This window comes from Perna viridis, chromosome 8 (assembly GCF_037379345.1).
Source record: "Perna viridis isolate PV_CMFRI_1.1 ecotype Kerala chromosome 8, ASM3737934v1, whole genome shotgun sequence".
NCBI lineage: Eukaryota > Metazoa > Mollusca > Bivalvia > Mytilida > Mytilidae > Perna > Perna viridis.
The window spans coordinates 7,817,588-7,843,115 of record NC_142452.1 but is presented as its reverse complement, the minus strand read 5'-3'; the positions used below and the strand labels follow the sequence as shown (position 1 = coordinate 7,843,115).

General features: G+C 32.5%; 2 protein-coding genes across 3 annotated transcripts in view; one reads left to right on the top strand and one right to left on the bottom strand.

The window, feature by feature from the left end:
• The window catches only part of LOC148609162 (uncharacterized), a 461,126-nt gene that overhangs the window by 387,755 nt on the left and 47,843 nt on the right, over positions 1-25,528 (bottom strand). The gene's annotated exons all lie outside the window — the stretch shown is intronic.
• Positions 1,140-23,999, top strand: LOC148609163 (lactadherin-like). 2 transcript variants are annotated; one of them, XM_088596287.1, is made up of 11 exons: positions 1,344-1,552; positions 10,152-10,357; positions 14,164-14,286; positions 15,016-15,154; positions 16,224-16,364; positions 17,874-18,046; positions 19,716-19,799; positions 20,762-20,906; positions 22,031-22,078; positions 22,735-22,983; positions 23,437-23,856. In XM_088596287.1, the coding sequence occupies exons 1-11, from the start codon at positions 1,489-1,491 to the stop codon at positions 23,706-23,708; spliced, it is 1,644 nt and encodes a 547-aa protein (XP_088452413.1). In that variant the 5' UTR covers positions 1,344-1,488; the 3' UTR covers positions 23,709-23,856. The 2 variants fall into 2 exon arrangements, with proteins under 2 accessions (XP_088452414.1, XP_088452413.1); XM_088596288.1 differs by lacking the exon at positions 19,716-19,799 and having other exon boundaries at positions 1,140-1,552; positions 23,437-23,999.

Below are 25,528 nucleotides of genomic sequence, written 5' to 3'. Positions count from 1 at the left end.
GATAGGATTATGCCATTCGCCTCATTCACAACAAAGCAAACTTATATGAACCAGTCTGAAAAAGTGTCGTTGAATGTATTCTTTCGGTCATCCGTAGTTCTGCGTTTGGAAGAAATTTTATTAAAATAGATATCAGTCTGAGTAAAACAAGTAATAGATATAGTACATGTATCTTATACTGTTGCGTTCAGATTACCAGAAATTGTTGTCTTTTCATAACAGTAGACTTAGGTTAGTTCAAAACTTTGTGGCGTTGGGGCTGGTTTCATAAAAAAAAAATAAAAAATTGAAATTTTCCTCAAGTCCTTCCTCATCTTAAATTTCAACCAATCAGATCGCCTGAAATTGAAGATTTGAGGAAAACTCAAGGATTTGAGGAAAATCTCCGTTTGAGAATTTTGTATGAAACCGGACCCTGGTGCATGATAGTAAAACACATACACAGGTACTAAAATAATTGCTCGCTCAGCAAAATCATCGCGCTCATTCAAAATCACCTTGTAAATAAACTTTTACATACAAGCTTTAATTCTTGGCACCATTGATAAGTTTGAACAAATGCAATAGTTATGCAATCTTTATAAACATTGTCTTTGCTTTTGATTGTAATTTTTGCATAAAATCGCAGAGCGGATAAGATAATATAAATAACTGTCTGAAGTGCCTTCATTTACTCTCCCTCAATATTTGTGCAGAAATCAGAACAAACAATAAATAAGTGAAATTTGTATGCCATTGAAATTCGATGTTTTCACATCTTTTGTGGTACATATAAATACCATTAAATATTTTCGTATGATTATTGACAGCTGCTCATAGAGGATAAAGACCTACCAAAACATACCATATATCACCAGATATGCTATAGACCCGCCTTTTATTGTATAGATGTTAAAAGATGCGATGATAAATAATTTAAAATATTTCAACCATCAGAATACGTCACAGGCCAGGTAAAATTATACATGGAGTTTAGTCAAAGCCTTGCATAATTAAGCGCTAGTGATACGGTATACCTAGTTTGGAGTTTTTAGTTTACCTGTGTTAGTCGAACCGCGTGGATCAGTTTAGACTTTTCTCCGATAGCAAATTTTTTCACCCAACCACAAACGTTTCATTTAAGGCGGTATTTGAATACAATATTCCGAAGTAAGCTGTAGAGTGTATCGAACGGGCTATTGTGCACGGAAGAAAATATAACAGTTATATGTTTGTGATTATGTGAAAACTTGATGTAAACAAGTAAAACAAAAGGATATATATTACATTTTATTGGATAACATTTTTGTTCTTTGGTTTTGTGATATACTTATCATTCAATTAAGATTGAAATAAGTGTTGTAAGTGGATTAGACGGAAATTCACAGTCAGTTTCGTAAAAATGTGATATAGACAAGCGATTTAACCTTGTAATTTTTCTGAAGGATATACAGATTTCGTTTGTAATATATTCAATTACAATATTTGTGATTTGAGAAATATTTGACAATGTCTGGGAGCGGGTTAAAAATTGTTGTTTTTATTTGCCTTTTTGGATTAATTTATTGTAATGGTGAGTATTTAGTATGTTAAATAAATGTTTTAAAATGTATAAAATGCAATAAAATGTAATAATGTATAATATACTTCCACGACTTGTAGCAATGAAATTTTCATTTTAACATGATTTTTGTTTTTGCAGCGATACTTTTAGAAATAATTTGAAAACGCATGAGTTACAGACCCACACGTATGTTATTTATTTACGCAAATAATATTATGCATTTGTTCATTGTAACTTATTTTAAATTTATGTAATTTCGTTTATTTATAATTTAAATGGTTAATTAAATTCGTAACTGTTAATTTGGTGGTTGCACTAGTTGTTGAAGTTCTATATTTTAAGATGAAAATCTTCGAATTTTTTATCTTTCAATCCATACTTTTTTTTTACTATTTTTGTTGGAACAGATACATATTTTAGAAGTAGGCAGTATCTGTAATGGTTTATTTGTGGACGAAGTTCGTTCGTAAAGAGTTGAATTATAATCAGGTTGAGCTGAACATATTTTAAATTAAAAAAGGTAGATGGCCCAAAAGATTTCTCGAAACAATTAGATTTTTCCTACCCTAGATGTTGTTACCATATTTATGAATTTGTACGGAAAAGGGCACTTTATCCCACTTAAATCCTCGACCAGCGGCGACAGTGATTTAATTGTGACACAATGCTAACAGATTTTACTTGAAAATTATGTTGTCAGAAAAAGAGAAAAATTGCTGTCAAAATAATTTGCGAAACCACACAGGTAAAAATGCAGAGGTTGTGAAAGAGATCTATAAAATGTCGTGATTAAAGTATATTAGCAACTTTTTTCCATAATTTTCGTTGACTTAAAGATAAAATTGCTGCAATATATTGCAGTTAAGTATGAAATAAAGACATTTATCTTTTAGAAGTGACTCAAGTGGATTCATGATGAGAAGATACTCAACATTTATTATGTTTCCAACATAGAGGCACGATAACGCTGTTAAAATTTTAACATTTGCAAAATGTTTAGGACGATTACTTTGCTATTTCCAGTGATTGGTTATATTAGGGCGATTTTAATAGCGACACAGTATTTTAATCGATTTCTTATTGACACTTGAAATGTAATTATAGGGTTACTAACGTTTGATATCCTAATTCTTGGGTAGAGACCAGTCAAAATTAATTATTTTAATTTAAGGTTACGAGTCATACTATCGTATAGAATTAGAATTTATGTAAATGAGACATCAACCCAAAGATTCAAATTCAAGTCATAAATTCTAATAGTTCTCCGTATATTCCCAAACTTAAAGTATCAAGTGTTACAAGGAACGTATAAAAAAAAACAGAGGAGAACGGTTACTTAAAACGAAACTAAGTAATAAAATTCTGTAAATCAGTGCAGCATAAAATTTTAAACAAACAAAATGGATAAGAATGAGAAGACGCTTCAGATTTTATTGCGGTGCATTTGATTTAAGGGAAAGTGTGACTGTGGTTTATCACGGTAACATACGTTTTGCATATCACGTTATTGGCACATATGCACAATTTCTTAAATTTAAGGGAAACTCCGATGGAAAACTTTTTCAGTCAGGAAAAGGTCACACAGAAATATACGCGTGACATGGTAAAAGCGGTAAAAATCTGATTAAAGGCACCTATCTGACATACACAACCTAGAGACTGAAATTCTGCATCTTTTGTTTAAATACACGAAAACATGTTATAGGTTCCCTGTGAATCAGGAAAAAGTGGCGGTCCGGTTGGGGACGATTTGCACAATTTAAACAGTTGAGATATCTACAAAAGAAATGAATCAAGCCTGTTAACGCTACACTCTATAATTCAAACTGAACAAGCCATGCACTGTATTCTATTCCTCGGTATTGGAGGAGGGCGACCAATTATTTTTTTTTAAAAGATATTCTTTAGAATCTGAAAGTCAACCATCGTTTAATTCCCATTTGAACCTACAAAAATCTTACCTGGTGTATCTTGACGAGCTATCATACCTGATTGTTTTTTCCAAGTTACTTTCATGGTTCACTTCAAAAACAAGTAATGGTACTATTTGCCTAAAAAAACTTTCTAAACCTAACTCACATAAGCCGATTCATCAATCAACTTATCACAGAGAAATAATTAGAAAACATTGTTTAGTAAAGCATAAAAATGATGGATCAAGCCCAACTGACAACATCAATGGCCTTATTATTGTACTAATTTGTTACTTAGTAGAAAGCTAATATTTCCCCTTGTAGGTTATTACCTCGACTCGTTTCGTCCTGACAAATGCTACGAGCTCAAATCTAAATTTTTTGGCAGTAGACAAGAACATAAAATTCTACGCTAATTTCTCACAGCAACTTTCCTGTCATTCGTTATCAAACTTGCAATTTCGCACATTCCGGTGTAATCACCTATCTATGATAGTAAAGGCTTACGGTTACATAAAGCTGGATTATTGTTTTCTCTATTGTTATTTATTGAGATTGATGGAAGAAATATAAGTGATTCTCGTAATAAGTCGATTCAAAGGGGTTTCTTTTGTTGTATGAACCTACGATGGTGGGCATATGACCAAGTTCTTCACCTTTAAATTGCAGGTCGAATTTGACATGTGGTTCATTAAACTAGCAATCATAAGACTCGAATACATTTTGTATGCAAGTTGAGATACTTTGCCTGGGTAGAAATAGTTCTAATACCGCTCAAGTTTGAGTTGTCTTTGTTTCCACTTTTAAGTGGACTTGGAGTTGTAATATACACAATTAACAGCATTTATTTTCTACTCATACTACTAGTCCTTTTTGATGTTCTTCAAACACTCTTTTATCTGTTTTAAAGAGTTAAGATACACATGTAAGTGGATTTTACTGCGAACGCAGTGTTGACCACTAATCACAATCTAAAAGGAGCTCTCGAACTACTCCGATTACGTGATGATTGTCACTAAGTCCAACTTTATTCTACAATACACAACTTTATGACATTATTCATTAATACATAAATTCAGAAATTTTACAAAGTTTTCCGTATATGACATTTCACTGTATAGTTCCGGATCTTAAACTTTTTGGTATCGACTTCTCTATTAAATTCAATCACATAAGATCGATTTTAGCTTTTTGTGCCAAAATTCACCCGCATGAGGTCGTTGTGGACTTTTCGTTATCAGTGAGAAAGTCCGCCAAACTGACCTCAGACAAATCGATTGACTTTGTGTCGTGGTGACTTTGGCATATACCTTTACCCAATATCTAGTCCATTTCTTATGGAATTTACTTTGCTATAAGTGGCAATTATTTACGCATTTTAGAGAGGTTAAAATGGCAAAAGTCCCAAAATGAGTCATAGGTTTGCAGTAGAAACTAATTAAACAAAATGACCGAAGCTTATAGGTGTCCTGAAACACGTCGACAACGCCAAGCAGACTATAGAGAGGAAAGGTAAAATGTGTAGGGACACCCATGCCTATGTAATTAGCACTTTCATTGACGTTCTGGAGATAAAGGAAATAAAAAGGTTGAGGTATATCACTGGTTGATAAGATAGGACAAATTAAACACCTTTGTCCGTTTATTTAAGGTACCCATTAGTTCATTCATTCTTCAAATTACCTTCTATGTTTATAATGAACTAATTGCTAACTACAGGACTGCTTGTTTATAGCCCCATTTTTGTCCTTCGTCTAAAAATTCAGCCGATTTGCCTTGTTGGAGAAAAATACAGAAAGGGGGTATGTCGTATGAATGTAGTTACATGTATGAACAAAATAAGCCCAAATTCAGCTGTTTGCCGATGCTGTTTAACTTATATTATGCCTTCCAATCGTGGGTTTTCGAGTACATGTTTACCGACATAACAACTTTCTTAAGACAAAAGGGCTCCACAGATTATTTCTGCTTTACAATCCATTAGTTATACAGGTTATCAAAATAATGTAAAATTGCATGTGAATTTGAAATATTTCTTTCAATTGTAAATACGATATCTCTCGTTGGTAACAAATGCATAGATACTATGTAGTATTGTATGATTTTGTACATGAAGTAATGCTTGAGTTGCGTGCATTTCACTGTTCCCACATAACTTTTAAATGGCTTAACTATATGCCTTTACATATATATAATGAAGTGAAAATAGGTCCCCTTTCGCTGCTAAGATGCATATTTACAGTCAAAGCACGGAATTGAGATTCATTTGCCAAACATGAATAGAAATCTTTGCGTATTTGTGTTTGCTAGACAACGCAATACTTCTTTCCCGTTGACTTAAATGGATGTAATCTTTGAGTGGATTTTGAATTAATTACAACTACTTAAACTTTATTTTTATTTTTAAGAATTTATGCAAGTCAAATATACACACCATTTTTTATATAATGTAATTTGTTCGAAATTCTTTAATTGAAATGATGATAAACGTACAATTTGCTCAAATCGGCGTTCGGTTGATTCGAAATTTTTAAATTTGAGTTCACGTAATTCTGGATTTACATTGTTAAATAGATGATAAATACATTACTAAAAACAAGCAAATTCTTAGGTACAAATATGCTTTTAATTGCAGATATCGGCAAATTTCCATGGTAGACAAAAAAAGTTTGTTTCAAAAAGATAAAGTCATTTATAAGCAGTTAAAAGCTTCGGGACACCCACAGACAATGTTTTGGCACTTGAAAAATAACAAGTGTTTAATTACAAGAAAAATAAAAAAAAAATTAATTGATAAAACGATGATTCAATTAAAAAAAATGGATAATATAGTTTTAAAAAAGTTTCCTAGAGAAAATGAATTGCATCATATCAAAGTGTTTTACGAGATCTTTTTATTTGAACAAATTGAAAGTTTGTTGGATCTTCCCGCCTGTATGGCAATGCATTGTTATTTTAATGGTTGTTAACTTCACCTCAACCTTAAAACAAAGCGCTCTGATTGAAGCTTAATCTTAATATAACATGTTGTTTTAGGAATTCTGACACTCGTAACCTTAATATGTTTTTATTTTCAAAAGTATGATCTTGTGTGGTTCTTGTGCTATGTATCATCTCATTGAACAAGATGGAGGCCAAGAAACCACAAAGAACATTAAGTCGTAAAGAATCACAAAATGTGTTTTAACTCATTAATTGAAGAAAATAAATAGTCAAAACAGATAGGACTGTAAATTATAAGCAGATGGATATGTTATCGGTGCACTTTGTCAGTAATTAATGAAAGTAGATAACAATTACTTTTTTCTCACTAATGTTTATTCTTGAATAACGCCTGATGTTTTAATAGAGTATATTGCATATTTAGTCTTTAAAATCGACTTTAATGAGGTTACTGCTTTTTTATAAACTTTTTACACCGGCTCTTTGATAACCATTTTCAAACTCGTCGACGTGCAATTAGCATTGTTTTCAAATTCGAGGCTTCTAATTCGGTCGAAATTTTTACCCTTAAAGGCAGGAGGGAAGTACTTGTTCATTAACACTAGAAGAAAGTCTAACAGTTTCCTCTTCCCATATGATTGAAGGGTTGTCACCAGAGTGCAAAGCATCTCCAAATTCTTGTTATATACAAATCATAAGTGTACTTAAAAAAAATAAATCAGCTATGCTCCGATTTCTTTTTTTCCGGGAAAGACGGGTGTTTTTCAATCTTATATCATACTATGACCAAATACCTCAATAACCACGAAATTTGAAGTATTTTCATTGAACTGGGGTGAAAAAACGATAATAACGAATTTCTTATGTCAGGTGTGGAATATCATGTTCCAGAAAAGCATTGAATTTTCAATAATCACCGGAAAATGCACTGCATTTTTGAGGTTTTATTCGCTTTATTTTCTTTCACATATATTTTAATTTGCTAACATTAAGGAAAAGAAGTGCAAATGTATCTATATAGAAAGTAATAAACCACAGCTATCTGTCTAGGTAAACAACCTGATGTTTGCTTATTGCATCTAAATTTTACGTGTATTTTATATAAAACGGAGACTATAAATTATACATTATAAACTTCTCCTGCATAAAGCTTCTTTCTTGTTTAACCCTGCCCTTATCATTTCATTTTCGTAAGTGAAAATTAACATATAAACTATAGTTGACAATTATGTGCACAGTTTGCACTTATAAACCTAACCAGTATCATGGGCGTGGTTCGAAAATGAAACCAAAATACTTTTTTAAACTTCACACTGAAGATTTACATATACCATGTGTTCATGTCACTGCATAAAGTAACAGAAACATTAAAGGGCCAGAGTTGTTATTATACCGAGTCTTTTTTAAACATTTTCACCTGGGGTTGTTTGGCGAGGTTAAAAAATCGTTGTTGATATGATTTTAAAAATCGTTTGGTTTACAGTGGAATTTCTTTTCAATAATTGTGACTTTATGTCGGTGTTTTGTTTTCTTAGCTTGTTTATTCAGTTTACGATCGTTCAGTTTAAATTGTCATTGGGGTGCATATCGACCACCTTTGCACCCGGACTATAGTTCTCGATATCAAAACGACAGGAATTCAAAACACGTATTTCGAAACTTTAATGTAGGGAATGCCAATGTAAAAAACGAAACAAACTTCTGACTCCTTTAAACTCTTTGATGTCATTTAGCCTAACAAAATACATCAAATTGTAATCAAATTTAATGCATTAGGTGCATAGATAAAAGAAAGCGAGAGGGAAAGAAAACAAAATTTGAATAAAAAAATATGTTATACATTACATTGAAATGGTGAATTAAGGTAGGTCAATATGAAAACCATAAAGACTGGTTATCAAATTACTACACATGACAATAATGACAGTCCACTGTTTACTAACCACGTTTGTCTCGCTTTCTCAGTATGTTTTGACCCCTAACTTACCTGAAGGTCAAAGTATGAAATAACTGCCCAAAGAATTTCAAAATGACCATATGCACTTATATATAGTTCAAACGGGGAATAAACAAAATGTTTCTATCAAACAAGATAAATGTCACATAGTGTAAGCTAAAGATAAAAAAAAAACACATTGATGGGATGAACCTAATTTTGTTCAGTACGAAACGAAAGACCAGAAAGTCTCCCATGCCGCGACAAGGAGAACATGTCATTTATTTATTTATTATTATCCAAAAAACAAGTGGAAATGTGCTGATTTCACTTTGTTTTTGCAGGTCAGGCTATATATCCGATGTGCCCTACTTTCATATTGAAATAAAATTAAGAAACTTGTTAAATGTAAGATTGACTCTTACAACATCCTTAATAAATGTCACAGCTTAATGAAATGAAGTTCACAGTCAAAATCAATTACATAAATGATAAATCAAGAAAGAGGTATTAGACTTGTATCAAAAAGATCGTAATTATTTGGCATTTACACACACTTAATTAAAAAAACCTGCTTTTAAAGAAGATTTCTCATCAAAGGTTGATAACATAACATTTGAGTTTTTTGTAAGCTTTCGTTTGCTTTAACAAGATACTTGCGGCTACCCACAAACCTTTGATACTATGCTCTAGTGTTCTACTGATTTATGAGAATGAAAACATTGATATGTACTTGGGCTGACCTACAAACAGCTCATTGCCTCATGGACAGACATTCTATGGTTTGATATTACATGTAATATGATTCTTATGATTTTAATTTTATTAAAATTATTGAATTTTAAGCATTTGAATGTAAATTAAATTTATTCTTGGTAATTAATTATGTAAGACTATCAAAAGCAATAAAACAAAATCAAAGTCGCTTATCGACAAATATTCTATGCCACTGACTTTGGCTTGCTTTCAACATCCGAAATGACATGAATGCGATGTGCTCAAAAATCAGGTGACTTCCGCTATAATATATATATGTCTAAATCTATATCTAAATGAACTGTCCCGTACTATACTACCATACATCGTGTACTAAGTTACAGCCCTAGATTAATCCTACGAGAAGGAATGACCCGGCCAGCGAAAGCTATATTTTTATATAGCCTAGCTGGCCGTGTGGTCTAGGGAGCTTGACTTTGTGCAGGCGGTGTTGCCATAGATGGCACAGCGGTACGAGGTCGAGTCCCGCGGAGGGAACGACCAAAAATTTGCATCGCAAATTTGACAGTTCTAACATAGTCGGGAATTTTTCAGACCTTTCTATACGTTTACATATCTTTCCTGTATCAATTTGGTCCGATGGAGCAGTGTAGTGAATAGAGTCGTCACATTCTGAGACGTTTGTATATTGGGCCCTGATGATGTATATGACCTATATAGTCAATTGTAACGAGCCCCTGTATCTGAATCGGATACTGGGTAATGTTGAATGCTGACCGATCATTTTATCTTTTAATGTAAATTTTCCATTCTCATACATGTACAAGCAAAAAACACACGTAGAACACAAGAGTATGATATTTAAGAGGTACATTTTGATCTCGTATGAAGCTGGAACTGTGAAGCTATTGCGGTAAACACGGCACCGATCAGCAGTTTATTGTGGAGTAGTAATATATAATTATGCAAATCATATGCGAATGTAAAGTACTGAAATTACGAGTGTAAGAAGTCGTTAACAATATTAGCGACTTAAAAATTATGGTGCTTGTTTTCTTTCTATCAACGGAATTGTGATCACTCTTAAATTATTTTTCAGTTTGTGTGACGAATGGCCCACTGGGCATGATAACAGGAGCTATCCAAGACTGGCAGATAACGGCATCATCCACGTATCCTAAGGCGTGGGATAAGAAATGCAGCGAAAAGTATGCCCGTGTATATCTGCCTAACAAATACGGATGGTGTTCGAAATACAAATCGTCATCAGAATGGTTAAAGATCGATCTCGGAGTTGCAGCGAGGGTATGTACTACATCTGTGTATTTCATAAAATTAATTTATTATATTAAAAAAATTGTTATGAGTAGCAAAAATTGATAACAGAAGACAAATAGATTAGGAGAATCGCAGGTGCGAACATGGGCTTAAGTCTGAATTACTCCAAAAATTGAAATAAAGGGTAACCTATCTCCCCTAGGAACAAACATTATATATCACCTATGATTTCCATGTGAATATATTAGATTCGTGAACCCAAGGTCGACACAAAGTAAAGTAATTTCTAGTTTTAAATTGCAACATAATTCATCAAATGTAACAGTTAGGATGTACCAACATCTTAAGGTGAGAATATACGCCCTCTAAGAGGTCGAATAAGTTCGATAGAATTTATCACCTCTATGATTGGTACAGTTTTATGTGTTCAAACTTTATAGTGGTAACAAAAGCCATTCAATCGGTTTTAATGAAATTTTGCATTTGATATTTTTCGAACCAATGCCAAAATTATCATGATTACTTCATTCCAATAGATTGTTGCCAGTCTGAAAAAAAAAAGCATTATACACCTTTGTTGAGATAAGACCATTGTAGTGGATGAAAGATGTGGCACAGTGCTTAATGACGTATCTTTGAACTATTATTTGCAACATATTACAAATTGGACAACATGTAAAATTTATCACCAAAGAAAGACAGAAAGACAGGGATGCCAGCAAAAGAGTTTTGAAAGATATGAGAAAGTGTCAGGGGAGGATTCAAGCGAGGGCGTGGCGGGCATGCACCCCCTAAAATTTGCGAAGCATTGGTTGTCAGGGGTAGATTTAGGCGGTTTTATGTTGAAGCTTTCATTTCTCGCTAATTTTACTACAAAGTGTATCTACACTGCACCCACTCTAGAAGAATATTAAAAAAAAAAATAACTTCAAGAATTTTTTCGCCTCGCTCTGTTCGGCGAAATTTTAACTGTGCACCCCTAATCTAAAATCCTGGATGCGCCCCTGAGTGTCAAGAGCTCCTTCACTGTTTTGATGCCAAAAGCGACACAAACTGTCTCTACATGTTAAGTACATGATTTAAAATTTATAGTATAGACCTGAATATATCAGTTGCACATGTAGTACATGACTGGAGTTTTAAGAACGTGAAAAGTTGTTTTACACGATCATCTCAGTATATAGACGTATACTAGATAGGGCAAGTCGGGGTTATGTACGACATTTTACATATTCAAAAAATCAACACGAGGTTATGTATATCAGGTATTCCTTCAAGAATCTAGATTTGTTTATAATAGAGCCACGATAATGAGGAATTAATCTCTTTTATGGTAAAATGAAGATATCAGTCAATCTTTAAGCCCAAGCAATGACACATCAGTTTTTAAAATGTTCTATTTTGTTTTCCCGTCCTTAAATATACTTTAAAATTACCACAGTAATAATAGCTAAGGATTTTAATTTGATTCATCCTTTTCACAAGTTGAATAAGAGAAGCATCTGAGATTTTATATCATTATGCATACAGACCCCCTCAAGCAAGTGATTTATTTGTGACCTAAGTATTCTAACTGAGCCCTTAGATAGGAAAGTATTTTCACCTTAAAGCATATTGCATGATCTTCCTTTTGATCAACTATATAGATAAGCAATTATGTGATAAATATTTCTTTTCAATAAAATTTTGAATTGTTGAATTTAATGTTTTTTTACTTATATAGGCCGTGTTACATTCCACCATTGCAAGGTTTGGAAATACATTTTTTTTCTTTTCTTACAATGACACAACAGTTTTTTTTTACACCATATGAACGCATGAAGAAGCATGGATACATACGTACGAATTTAATCCGGATCTGCCGCATATCTCACCCGTATTTGTCCCTCTTCAACATACCTCAGTTCTTAAGATAACAATAGCGACGTTAATCTGGTGAAAGCGACGTGTTTTTCTTGTATTGAGCTTTCCTATTTTGCTTCATCATTTACTCCTATAATAAACTACCTAGGGCAGTAAAATATATTTTTAATTCATCCCTTGCCAAAAGGGTCCAGGGTATTATTTGTTGGCAGATAGAAACGAGAGAAAAGATTTTTGTTATTTAAATCGTCTATCAACCTTTTAGGCCGTTTTGCTGACATTTAAAACTTAACGTATCACCTGATATTATTTAAGACAAGATAGTTTTAATTTACAGAATTGAATTTCTCTTTTTTTTGTGTGTGTAAACGTCGTTATTACATTTGGGTCCTTTTAAACGTCACGACGATCAACAATACGCCTGTATATATACATATTTTCAAATGTTTGCTTCATTTTATGATTTTGATAAATGTTGAAGTGAACACATTCCTTACTTAATTCCATAAGTAAACAAAAATTGCACAGGACTAAAAATTTGCCATTGTGCACGTAACTTCTAACCGACATGATTTAACTCTACGTAGGAGAGTGACTTGAACCAAGGGAGATTAATCCCTTTTTATCTTGATAAACATCTTTGTGATTCCGAACAGACAAGATAAGTAGTCAGAAGAAAATTTTTAAATCACAAAAGATCCTCAGAACTATTTTACTATCACCTTGATTGAATTTACTTACATAATATTCAATAAATTTACCTGTACAAAAAGGCTTATTATGCGATTTTTACATTTAAAGTGTGGCATATTGAAGAAAATCTGAGTATTTGTGATAATATCAGGAGACTGTCTGACTAAAAGCTTTCAGTAAATTGACAGTAACAATTAAAGAAGACTTTTGAGAATTCCATGTGGTATAAAAACCAAAAATGACTTGAGTATCAAGTACTTAGAAAACACATCTCAAAACTAAAACCGATTAGTGAATTTTTAAAGATTTTCGGAGTTAAATTATCAGGAAAAAAAAGGGTTACCGTGATTGTGAAATATTAAAAGTACTGCTCCCTAAACGATTGACATTTTTTTGCCTCAACAAATTCTAATGAAATTTAATTTAATTTCAGAATGGATTGTGATTTAAAATTTTACGAATGAGTCGAAATTTTGACAAAACGGCCTTATATAGAAAATTACTTGGTGGTTTCTGTTCAGTTTAAGCAATTGTCTGTATACCTTGATTAACACACTGGAAAATTAGAGATCGGAAAACGCGATCAAGGAACACAAAAAGTGATATACTGATCAAATATAAGTTTGACAGCATAGACGCATTGTTGTCATGTTCAATGAGATTAACATGTTTTGTACATTGCAGTTAATATCAAAGGTTTTTCAGCAATTTAAAAATTGTGACACGATTTTATCTGTGTTTTCATAACACTCATATCGTCTAAATCCCTTGTCGTGACAGTGGAATAAGCTTGTACAAAATTTGACATAATATGTGTACAAGAAAACCCACCATACAAATATTTAAAATACGGTAAAAAATGTTCTCTCAAGTTACAATTTGTAATGGCTATTGGAACTATCTTTAACGGCCTTCTAATGTAGTTTATTAAACCATTACCGTAGATTACAGTCTTATATGTCAAAACATATTGACACTAACTGTGAGAACCATTGTATCACACCTTACAATCAGTACTAATTTACTGAAACGAGAACTGAATCTTTTATTTTCGTGTACCATATCACTTGCATCAGAACTAATTAATGCAAACGCCAATATATTTTAAAAAAAAAAGATGCAACAAATATGTGGCATTTTCATGACTTGTTTAAACCACTAAGTTTGTTAATCTTTTATGTCGTGCAAAACGAAGAAAGTGGTAGGGGCAGTGGGATTCCGAATGGTCTTGGGTTTTAACCTTGTCTGTCGCTCATTACATTTCCGTTTATTTCCAGGTTACCGGTGTGATTACACAAGGGAGAGGTGATGGAAAAGAATGGGTGACGTCGTTTAAAGTTTCATACAGTATGGATGATTACAATGAGCAGTATGTCACCGACCAGTACGAAAATCACAAGGTGAGAACATACATGTATCTTCCTCAGTCTTCTCCAGACAGAAATTAACATGATAATAATGTGTTGATATCCAATTTATGAAGTTTGCTTACTGAAAACTGTTGTGATTATTTGTCATTATACTTTTTGCAAGAATTCTGTATCAGTAAGTACCGTTGCAAATATGGTTGTGTTTGTGTGTAGTGTCATTACAATATTAATATTCTGGTACAATATCCATTTGTATAACTGGGTAACAAAAATGATATGCTTGATACTATAATCAAGAGTTCTGACCATCCCACGGTTTTATTGTTTGAGTGTCATTATGACATTGAAATTTCAGTAATAAAACATGAAAAGCCAACAAACATAATATGGCCAACGATCATTAACATATATCCACTTAGGACCGTTTATACTTGTTAACATATATCCACCGTTTATACTTGTTATAAAACGCTTGGCTTGAAATGTCTGTACAACTAATAACAGGTTAAGTTACTACAAATACTAGTTTGTTCATGTTATAGTCAAGAAATAATGAATTGAGCTTTATTCATTTTGGTATAATTAGTTTAGTCTTGGAATGTGGTCATTTTAACCGTTTATTATTATCTCCCTTATCTAAGACAGTGTAGTTATTTTAGTTGTATTTATAACACAGTTATCTTTGTTGTCCTTTAACAGTATCTCCTGTATTCTTATCATTTAAGTTTGATCGTAACATGCCCATCATTCATGTTTCAGGTTTTTGAAGGCAATACGGATGCCTTTTCGATCAAGCATACTTATTTAGACAGGCCTGTTATAGCACGGTACATTAAGTTCCACACGGTACACTGGCATCGACATCCTAGTATGAGAGTTGAGGTTCTTGGTTGTCAATGTAAGTATCAGGTTTTAATGTAAATGTTGTTTCAACGACCTTTGAAAAACTTCTAAAACACAGATATCACATGTATTTTACCTTAATATATGTCAATAAGCAGACAAACAATGTTTTCATTATATGAAACTCATATAAGTGGATTTACGCTTGGTTCAACTACTTAGTGTAATCAACTAACGTAGAACGTGAACTTAAACTATCAAATCCTTTACGTAAATCTGAGACAGTTTAGAATAAAATTTGAAGTTTTACATTTTTTGTCTTGTTCTTTAAGGAAACACCTGTTGATATTGACTTTTTACCAACGATACAAAAACTGAACCATGAAACCGGACTCTTTAGAACATTCACCTACGCGAAACATTTTTAAGTCTCAAAACGTCTGAACAATAATACGTTCTAAATACCTAGGACGAAAAATCTAGTACCTAATTAAACGGTTTCACTCCTTGCACAATGTTTACATTAACATAAAAATCATAAGTATGTACACAAGAAAAATGTTTTGGAATATTTGGACGATTTCAATAGGTAACGATATGACAAAGCAAAATTTTCATCTTGGTACATCATGACCACCTGTTGGCTAAGATGCCCAAAACAAACTTATTTTTGAAACAAAATATTTGGAAGATGATCACAGATACTCATATTAAGTGTAAATAAGCTGATTTAGTTACCGTTTAATTAAATTTTATAACTTTTCATCTGTCATTTGACAGAAATGATATTTAGCGCCGAAATTCGGTTACACAAACTCTTCTACCTATACACATATTTATTTATTAACATTAAATGCATTGAAGAAGATTGAATTGTGTATGTACAAGTATATAAAATTGCGTTATCGTTAAAATTCTATACCATTATTAAAATGCCTAGATATTTGAGTGTCTGATTGAATAAGAATTTTAAGGACATACAAAAGGTATAGTTTAAATGAAAACAGTAAAACTCCCGAAACAAAAATAATAAGTAGTAAGAAAATATAGAACTGAAATGATCTGATTTTTCAAAGTCTTTAAAGTACAACCACTTATTGGTACATGTACTTTTAAAATTGCAGTATGCAAGGAGCAAATAGGCTTACCACCTTACGGAAAGATTCGAGCTTCTACATGGGCCAAAAACAGAAGGAAAAGTTCTTGCCAACCTGAAGATGGTAACATCCTCAGCAACAAGGCTTGGTGTGCCAAAAAACAAAACGGTATGTTTATATTATGCATCAATTACATCAAATGTAGAGAATATCCCACACGCCGGATGAAAGGCTTGATTTTCTTTATTTTGCAGTGACTTATACTTGCATCATCAGCAGTTTTGTTGACCATTTGTACGACTTTTAGTTTAATACTGTGAATATCTCTTTAGATCTAGAGATCACACCGCGAATGTTGGAAATATGTCATTCTGTAGCTATAATGAAATAAATTTGTTTTCTTGCAAATTTTGTACCTACTTTATAAGACGTAATGCACTCATATTTCCTAAATGCATTTTTATCATTTTTATCAGATCATGTTTGCAATTTTATTTCCCAATCCTGCACATATCTGCATATATTTGAATAATAATTTGATGGGATTCAGTATTTATTTGATAATTTATGAAGCGTTAAATACCATCTTTTATATAAAATGCATCCTTTTGAGACTTTCAAATTTTTGCAAAAATGTAAAGGTTAGACCTGAATGAGCCAAACAAGACATTTATAAAAGTGTTATCTCCCAGTGTGATCTTTTGAAACGGTGAAATTAAGTTCTAGTCGTTCGCTTCGAGACTGACTGGGTACAACCTGTGAACTTGAAAGAAAGAACTACCGTTTAGTACAATTTAAAGAGAAACATACTAGCACATGTACAGCATGTAAAAATGCTATTTCACTAAGAAAAGAAAAGAAACACGTGTTTACAAGTACAGTTATCTGGAATAAATGTTCAACATGGTCTCCAGTCACAAAAAATACATGTACTTTTGTACCGTGTGACAGAGTGAATTATACATGTATTAATGATCATGTGTTATTCAGTCTGTTTTAATCTTGACGTTTCTTTGTGTTATAAGGTTGGGACATGGACCTTGATGTTAATTATATACCTCGACCCATATACAATGTTTACTCTTTAATTTTCAAATAAAGTTGAACAAACATGTAAATTAAATCACCACAATTTGCAATAAAGACTATTACAATAGATACAATGTAGGAATGCTTTAGAGGGTTTCCGAAAGATTCGTTTTCTACGTTTGAAAATACCTTTTTCTCAATTGACTGAAATTTGTAAATTTGCATCTAAATGTTTCAACAAATAGAGGTTGAATTTAATTCTCATACAAATACTTCATAGTTTAAATAATTAGGGTCAGATTGTTTGCACAGAATAAGCCTAAAGTTTGGGAGCAATGGTGATATTGTCATGCAAGTGTTCTCGATATGTCTGAATGTTTGTGGTATAATGGAAAGAATTAGTAGCTGTGAACTGCAAATGTTGGGTAACATTATGACAAAATCATACAAAGTTTGATACTAAATGCTAACAAATTCAAGCCATGAAAGATTTATAAATTTTTAGCAAGTTAAAGTCTCATGATCGGTGATAACCCTTAACTTGAAACAGTTTATTCTAATATTTAACCTTAAGAATGCATACTTCATATCTATCATTTGAAATATACAGCTGTTGCCCTAATTGTATGGTAAACTGCTACTTAACAGATAAACAATGGATCGAAATAGATGTTGGACCTCCCACACTTATAACTGGGGTCATAACGAAAGGAAGAGCTGACAGTAAAAAACAACACTGGGTTACCAGATTCAAGATATCTTACAGTAACGACACTAACTTCTGGTACACGTATAAAGATGCCCATCATGCTGAACCAAGGGTAAGTAACTTTATATATATATATATATTAACCGCGCTCTAGCCTAGTTGTACTAATATTACGGTACCATACCAAAGCACAAAGATTGAGTACTTACAACAAACGAAAATCTGCATTTGTACATATCACTATACAATATCTTTCTCAGCAGTATCTAATATTTTTATAAAGTCTTTCTTTGTGCATTGTTAAGTTTAGCCAAGTAACTCAACACAATAGCCATTTGTGATGATCACGAGACTGAAGCTTAGCTGTAGATTGAAATCAAGGCTGCTCTAGATTATCAAGCTGCGATGTTTCATTCGATTTCATTGAAAAATATCAAGCGCCTTTTCCAGAAAATGTTTGAATGTTTCTTAAAGTAATATATATATACTTTGCAAGTTTAAGAATGCGGCATAAACTAAAAATATTACTTCCATTACTGACAGGATGTCGGTGACACCTTTGAAATAATTTTTGTGTGTTCGTTTGTTTTTTCATAATTACCATGGTTCTTTATGATACAGCTTTAAGTCTCGAAAAGCGAGAAAGACTATAAAATCTACCAATTGGGGGTAGATAATGACACATAGATTTGTTATACATGTATTTCATCCGTGATTGTGTAAAACTAATTGCAAAAACATTTAACTTGAATGGAATTTACGTCTGAGAAACTTGGTGTGGTTTGATTTGAAATTGAATGTTTAACTTTGTTGTGAAAATGAGTTATTTTAATTAATTTCTGTTGTAACCTGGCTGTGAGTGATTTTGTCATGGGAGCGGTCCAAATATGTATTACCTGTACATCTGTTTGGAAGTGGAACCTTCTTTGTGTAACCCCAATAGTCACCTCTCTTCCCTATTATAGCATAACCTTTTCGTCAATAACGTGTCTTGCCTTGAGAAAGAGACATCTAGATAGTTCTACCCCAGACAATGTGGAATAGGTCCCATAGCAACACGTCCCGAACCCAATCTCTATGTGCCTTACTGATGTATAAAATGTGTCACAGCTTCAAATAAGTAACATGCGAAGTAACATTGCTTACACCATTTGTGTATAACCAACATAAAACTAATAGGCCTTAATCGCTTTATTAATTGTACATACGACGTTACATGCGCTTGATGGTTGACACATACATGGTCAAATACATGGCTTTTTCATTAAATAAATTTCACCGTTGTTTACCAAGCAAACATATATGTATGTATATCACGTGATATTTAACCACAGATCAACTAAGTGTGCTTGTGCTTCCGACGACGAATGGCGACAGGAAATAGCGTTTCAACTTCCGGTTGGTGGAGCAAGATGCAACGACTATGCGTTTTGGCTTCGAGTTAGGCGTATTCCTTTGTCCTGGAGCGTTCCATGCGAAATAACAAAAATAACATACTTTTTAACAATGACTTTTATATTTTATTATTGTTAATAAATCTTTGTTGTGAGAACTTATCACTAGATGGCTTGAAAATCTCTGAAGGAGTTCACCTATTTCGCTTGTATGCAAGTGTAATGTGTATTTATAGAAAAAAAAACACTTGTCACTTAGCTATCGTATTTCAGAGAATTTTCTTGACCAATCTAGAGATAAATTCGCATATGTCTATCTTTCTTTTTCTTATTATGATTCTTATGGTAATTTGGAGTTGATTTTTCTGACAAATCTTCGTTTTTTAGCCTCTGAATCAATGGTTATGGACATCCCGATATAACTCGTCCTCTGCGCAATTAATTCCTGATATTTACACAGAAGACGGCTTGGTAAGGAATAATACGGTGGCGTTCAAACTTTTCTATACTGTAGATTTGTTCCAATATTTTCTGTTATGAGCGAAAAACCGATCGCCATTTTGCAGCTTGCGAGTTTGATGTCTCAATTTACTCATAAGTCACTGGTATGATGCTGACATTAAAATATATATGGAAACGACTTTTTTGGTAACATAAATCAGTCGATGCATAATCAAGTTGTGATTTGATGATTGTTAAGTTGAGAATCAAATTCGTAGAATGATTTTGCACGTATATAATTACCATATTACGCAATGTATCAGTATGTATTCAGATAACAGTAGGATCTAGCAAAAATAAATAATGCTTTCGAATAATTCTAATGAGAACATAAGTAATACAAGTTATAGATAAATGTGCGTTGTGATTATATTTTTTTTTTCATTTTAATATCAAGATAATATTTCTGTTTTACAAAATGTTGTCGCATGCGAACGCATCCTTTGCACACGCACCACAACCTACTAACATGTCTAACCACTAACAATACCTACCTTTTTAGAAAATAAAGCATTGTGGGTAATTGTAATTACGATAATTTCAACGTTAAATTGCTGATGTAACTATTTTGATCGAATACGAGTTTGCCCATAATGCTTGAAAGTTCTGAAATGGTAGAAATGATTGGGAAATTCTGGTTGGTAATCTTATTAATTGATTGAATGTCTAATATATTGCATGAATATTTATCTTGCATGTCTGTTATCGTTAACTGGAAAATTAACAAATGATCATCGGAATGTTGCACTCTCACAGGGATTTTCAGTATGGTGTTAATGATGCCGCACTGGGCATTAACACACTGCATGGTAAACACACTGGGGCACACAAATCACATGCACAAATATGTCACACCATATTGTTAATGTATTACTACTATTTGTTTATATTATCGACCTTTATAATTCATGAGAATTATTGGCAATTTTCAGCTCTTTGGTGGCAATAATGATAAAAATACAGACCGTACACATTACATTAACTCACCTTTCGTAGCCAGATATGTGCGGTTCCATCCACTGGAATGGCATGGGAAAATTTCTATGAGAGTTGGTCTACTGGGATGTCCACACACAGGTAGGGAATCTTCAGTGTACTATTTTTTACCTGCAAATTCTATTTGCAGTTTTTTTTTAATTTCACGTGTTTATTTGTCGCATTGGCTTGTCATTTAATTTGAGGATAGTGAACATTAAGAACAAAAGTGGAATCCTTCTGTCTTTGTTCACCATCTTTAATTTCATGTATATCATTTGGCATACACCCATGTTTTCGATTGTTTAACTCCCGTGTTTACTTAGTTTTATGGATATTGAACATGTATTTGCATATGATTATTACCGTGTCTTCAAATAAAATTTCATTTTTCAAAAGAGGACGTGGACTTTTTTGTCAACCTAAATCTTACATTTTTTGTACAGTGTCCTCTCTAAAGCAAAGAAAGTTATTTCATTTTTACTGCAGAAAAATACAACTTAGACAAGCCATATGATGATAAAAGGACAATTAAACTGATGCATATAGTTAAAATTTAAAGTATAGAATATTTTTACAATTAGTGCCGAGGTTCCAATACATAAAATTTCGTCTTCTTTTAAATCTTGTCACGCATGTAAGCTATTTATTGTCATGTGGTTAGTCAACGAGACCTTTAAATGTGGTACATCTTTCATTTTATACATTTGAATATTTAACGCCTAGATGAGTAGTAGTAATATTAGCCGCGGCTAAAACTTTTGGTGTATTACTGACAACTGTTGAATAATCTGCTAAGATTCAATACATTTCGTCTTTAGTTTGATTTTTTGAAGATGTATTACATTTTTTCGTTAGCAAAATTTTAACATTTCTTATATTTGAAATAAAAAAATAAACCTCTGATTACTGTTTTGTTTGTTTGTTGGGGTTTAACATCCGAGCAGCAATATTTCAGCTATATTCAGACAAAACCTCTGATTACTAGAATTATGTCACAGTGTTAGTAGGCACTTATTAAACATGGCCTAAATGTGAAACTAACCAAATTAGATATAAACTGATATTTCGCTAGAATATTGGATTTCAGGATGTCACGTGGTTTTTTTCAAAATATAACCGTCATGATTATAAATACGAAAATTACTGAATTATTAACAGACTGTAACCATAGAAACCAAAGCCATCCCATCATTTTCTATATAACGATATGTTTACTTTTCTAGGTTCATGTGGGAATCACTTCATGAGAGTAAACGATGACACTCCTTGTGGTAGGTATTTGCCTAATATCTAAGGAATCTGTTTCTTCCCAATGATTTCTTTTTTTTTTTTGGGGGGGGGGGGGGTTATATAATATTGCCTTCATCTCGTTGACGGATATGTGATATCATTATTAGCCAAATTTTATGTGAACTATTGTAATATGTGGTTTTTTTTTAATTTCTTGTGATGTTTTAGAGGACTTCTTTGTTATGATGTTTTTTAGCTGCATGTGAAATTGGAAAATGTTATCTCCTTAATAGCTTAAATACCACTAAAAAGTCACATATTACTTCGAGTCAGTTTATTTTTATTTCTATTTTAAATTTTAAAAAAAATGTTTGAAAATAAGCGTGTTCTTGTACATTACACACATATTTTTCATCATCGATTTTATATTGGTGTACGTTTAATGTAACATTACGATCCTGTTCATTTTTTGCATAAAATGATAATTTGTCTTTTGAAATGCAGTTTAAAGTAGTCATTTTGGAATAATATAAGACCAAACTTTTTTTACTTTACCATATGAACTTGCTTGAAATCTAAATACATTTGAACAAAAACAGAGGTAAACAAATGTAGGTCAAAGTGCGTAACAAGAAACAAAGAACTCTTAATAATTGCCATTTTTTAAATTGATAACTGAAAACTTAAAATCTTGTAGTTGAAAACCTTGCATTCCAAAAAGAGGCCTGGATCAACAGTAAACGGCACTACAAGCGACACATCAGAAACAAGATAACGCAAGGCCATGCATCCAAGGCTGTTGATGGCCAAATCGACAGAGATTTTCACAGTTGCACTATTTTGGACAATATCTACGGAGATAACCCCGTCTGGACTGTAGATTTAGAAAACAATCAGGATGTATCGGGTGTAGTCATCTATACGTGGCAAGGTTTCGATAAAAAAAGTAAGTTAACATAAATAGATAAAGACATTCACTGGACTTCCTTGTCTTGCCACATTAGCAATTTGCAATGAATAGTTATGTTCACACTGGAGTCCGAATTGTTCATGTAGTAAAAGATGTTTTTTATCGCCGTTTGTAGAGTTTAGTTGCAGTCTGTAATTAGTTATTTTTTGGAGTTTTTCTTCCTAACGTTTCGAAAATCGTTGTTTTTCTCTCAATTTTCAATTAGATTTTTTTAAATCTTAATTATAGATTATATTTATAATGGGCTTACTGTCGTAGCATATGTATACATGGCACAAATTTCAACGACGTTTGCAAAGTAGGAACACCAAAATAAAACATTTTGTCTTCCTTATAACAAAAGGAATAACCCCTAAAATTATTTTGATATTTTGATATGTTGATGCAAGGACATAACAAATAAATTAGCACGCTTTTCATTTTTTTCAGAAGATACAGCAACTTCAGAGCACTTGAACAATTTAGACAGACTTGTCGTATACGTAGACGACAAATCTAAAGGGGAGGATGATTCGAGTGTTACCGGGAATATGTGTGGTTACGTAACAAAAATAAATGGTGCTTTATTTGCTGACAAAATACATATTCAGTGTGTGCGGCCGCAGAAAGGTCGATATGTGTTGATTGAAGCATGGGGTTCCTCGAACACTTACAGTAGATTGTTTAGTGCGGTATTATGTGAAGTGATGGTCTACGCATGATCAATACTCATCAAATTTGTTCATTTTGTTCATGACGAATATGTGATATTTTTGTCGAACTGACGACATTCTAAAAATAGGTACTTCCGAATGAGGGGATCATGTGATATGTATACAATTTTCGATAGTGATCAAGGGACGCAACTGTTGATCATAATACTTTATGTATACAAACCATATCATTTGTTGATTTGTATACTACCTCACATAGTCAACACAGAACATAGATGCTGGGACCCTCCAAGACAGACACGAAAAGGGATCTCTAGCTCAAGACTAAAAAAGAGAAAACGTTCATAATAGATGGACCCTTAAGGGTCATATAATAATGTATTACTAATGTAATAGACATTTTTTCATGTGAGACTGTGTTCATTATAGCTACATTATATATATTTATAATGGATTGAAAGTTTTGTGAAAGTGAAGGGTAACGGAAGTTATAGAAATCATCATCTACGTATATAAATATTTATATATCGTACTAAATATGAATACTATATTGCACAGGACTGTCGAGCTATCCATTTGTTTGTTGTATGGTTAGTGTAACGACCATACATATCCGCATAAAGTCACATGGACAATTATTAGAACTTTCCTGTAAAGGCAAAGACGATTTTGCTAGGAAATGGATTGTCGACAAAATACTTTTCCCCATTTTCTTGCCCGTTTGTATTTTCTTCCACTTCATTAGTAAATTTAAGATTTGAAAACCCCAAAACAAATGATCCTACCACAAGTACCATTTGTTTGTGAAACAGGGTATACCGCATCCACTGCCTTGCATTACATTATGTAAACCACTGTGTTACTAAGGGGTAATTTTAATTCGGAGCAATTGACATTATAGACATGCTTTGGGAAATAGCCACTGTTGAAATACAAATGCAGTTTAATTTCTGTCGATAAAATCATTTTCATAAGACATTCGACTAAAATACATTCTGGCGTACCTCTTTTTAGAGTGAAAAATTAAAACGAAGTTCAACCTTGAACAAATTTTAAGTAGGACTTTCTATAGTTTTCTTTGTTGAGTGATATAAACGAATGCAAATTGCATTTCTAAATGTAGAAATATATGTGGTAAAATAACCGTTTACGGTTTCAAATTTTATGTTCTTTAAGACGATTCAAACTTAAAATCGAAAAAAAATTTAATATTTTGAATTAAAACGACTTACCTGTCTTTCATACAGGGTAGAATTATTGATGTCAATGTTAAGTCTGATACAAATTGTCCGGCTATAGATATGTTGGCCTGTGTTTCATAAAAATATCTCAAATTGAGATTTTCCTCAATTCTTCGATTTCAAGTGATTTAATCGGTCGAAATTTGAGTTGAAGAAGGGTTTTAGGAAAATCTCTATTTTGAGATTATAAAACCTGGTCATGTACTGTTTTTTTTTTTTTTCGTTTCTGGTAATCGTGTCTTTTTCTTCTGATCTGTTCTTCGTCTATCAATTATGTCCTACATTCTTCTGTCAGTAGTTTAAACTTTTAGAAATAAAACGGAGAACGAAAAGAATTCTGACAGAAATTGTTTTGTTGAAGTGTTTTCAATGTTTCTCCATTAATATCATCGTAATATTTCCCCAGAACTAGTTATACATCCTACAATTGTATGGAGTTTGCTTCATTGGGGTTGATTGTTTTTGTGCATTTGTCAATGTCTAAGCTACTCCACCATTAAAATAATTACAAATACATGTATTACAGTTCTGATCTATCAGTTGAAATTGTAACATTATACAGTATGGTCATATATAACCTTGGCTGAAAGCGGCATATCGGTGTATGTGACGGGCTGTCCGAGTGTG

Excerpts from the sequence above, each read along its gene's own strand:
- LOC148609163 (XM_088596287.1), top strand. The coding sequence starts at position 1,489 with ATGTCTGGGAGCGGGTTAAAAATTGTTGTTTTTATTTGCCTTTTTGGA. Across the intron at positions 10,358-14,163 it reads ATCTCGGAGTTGCAGCGAGG|GTTACCGGTGTGATTACACA; the intron begins GTATGTACTACA and ends GTTTATTTCCAG. Across the intron at positions 22,984-23,436 it reads GCAAGGTTTCGATAAAAAAA|AAGATACAGCAACTTCAGAG; the intron begins GTAAGTTAACAT and ends CATTTTTTTCAG.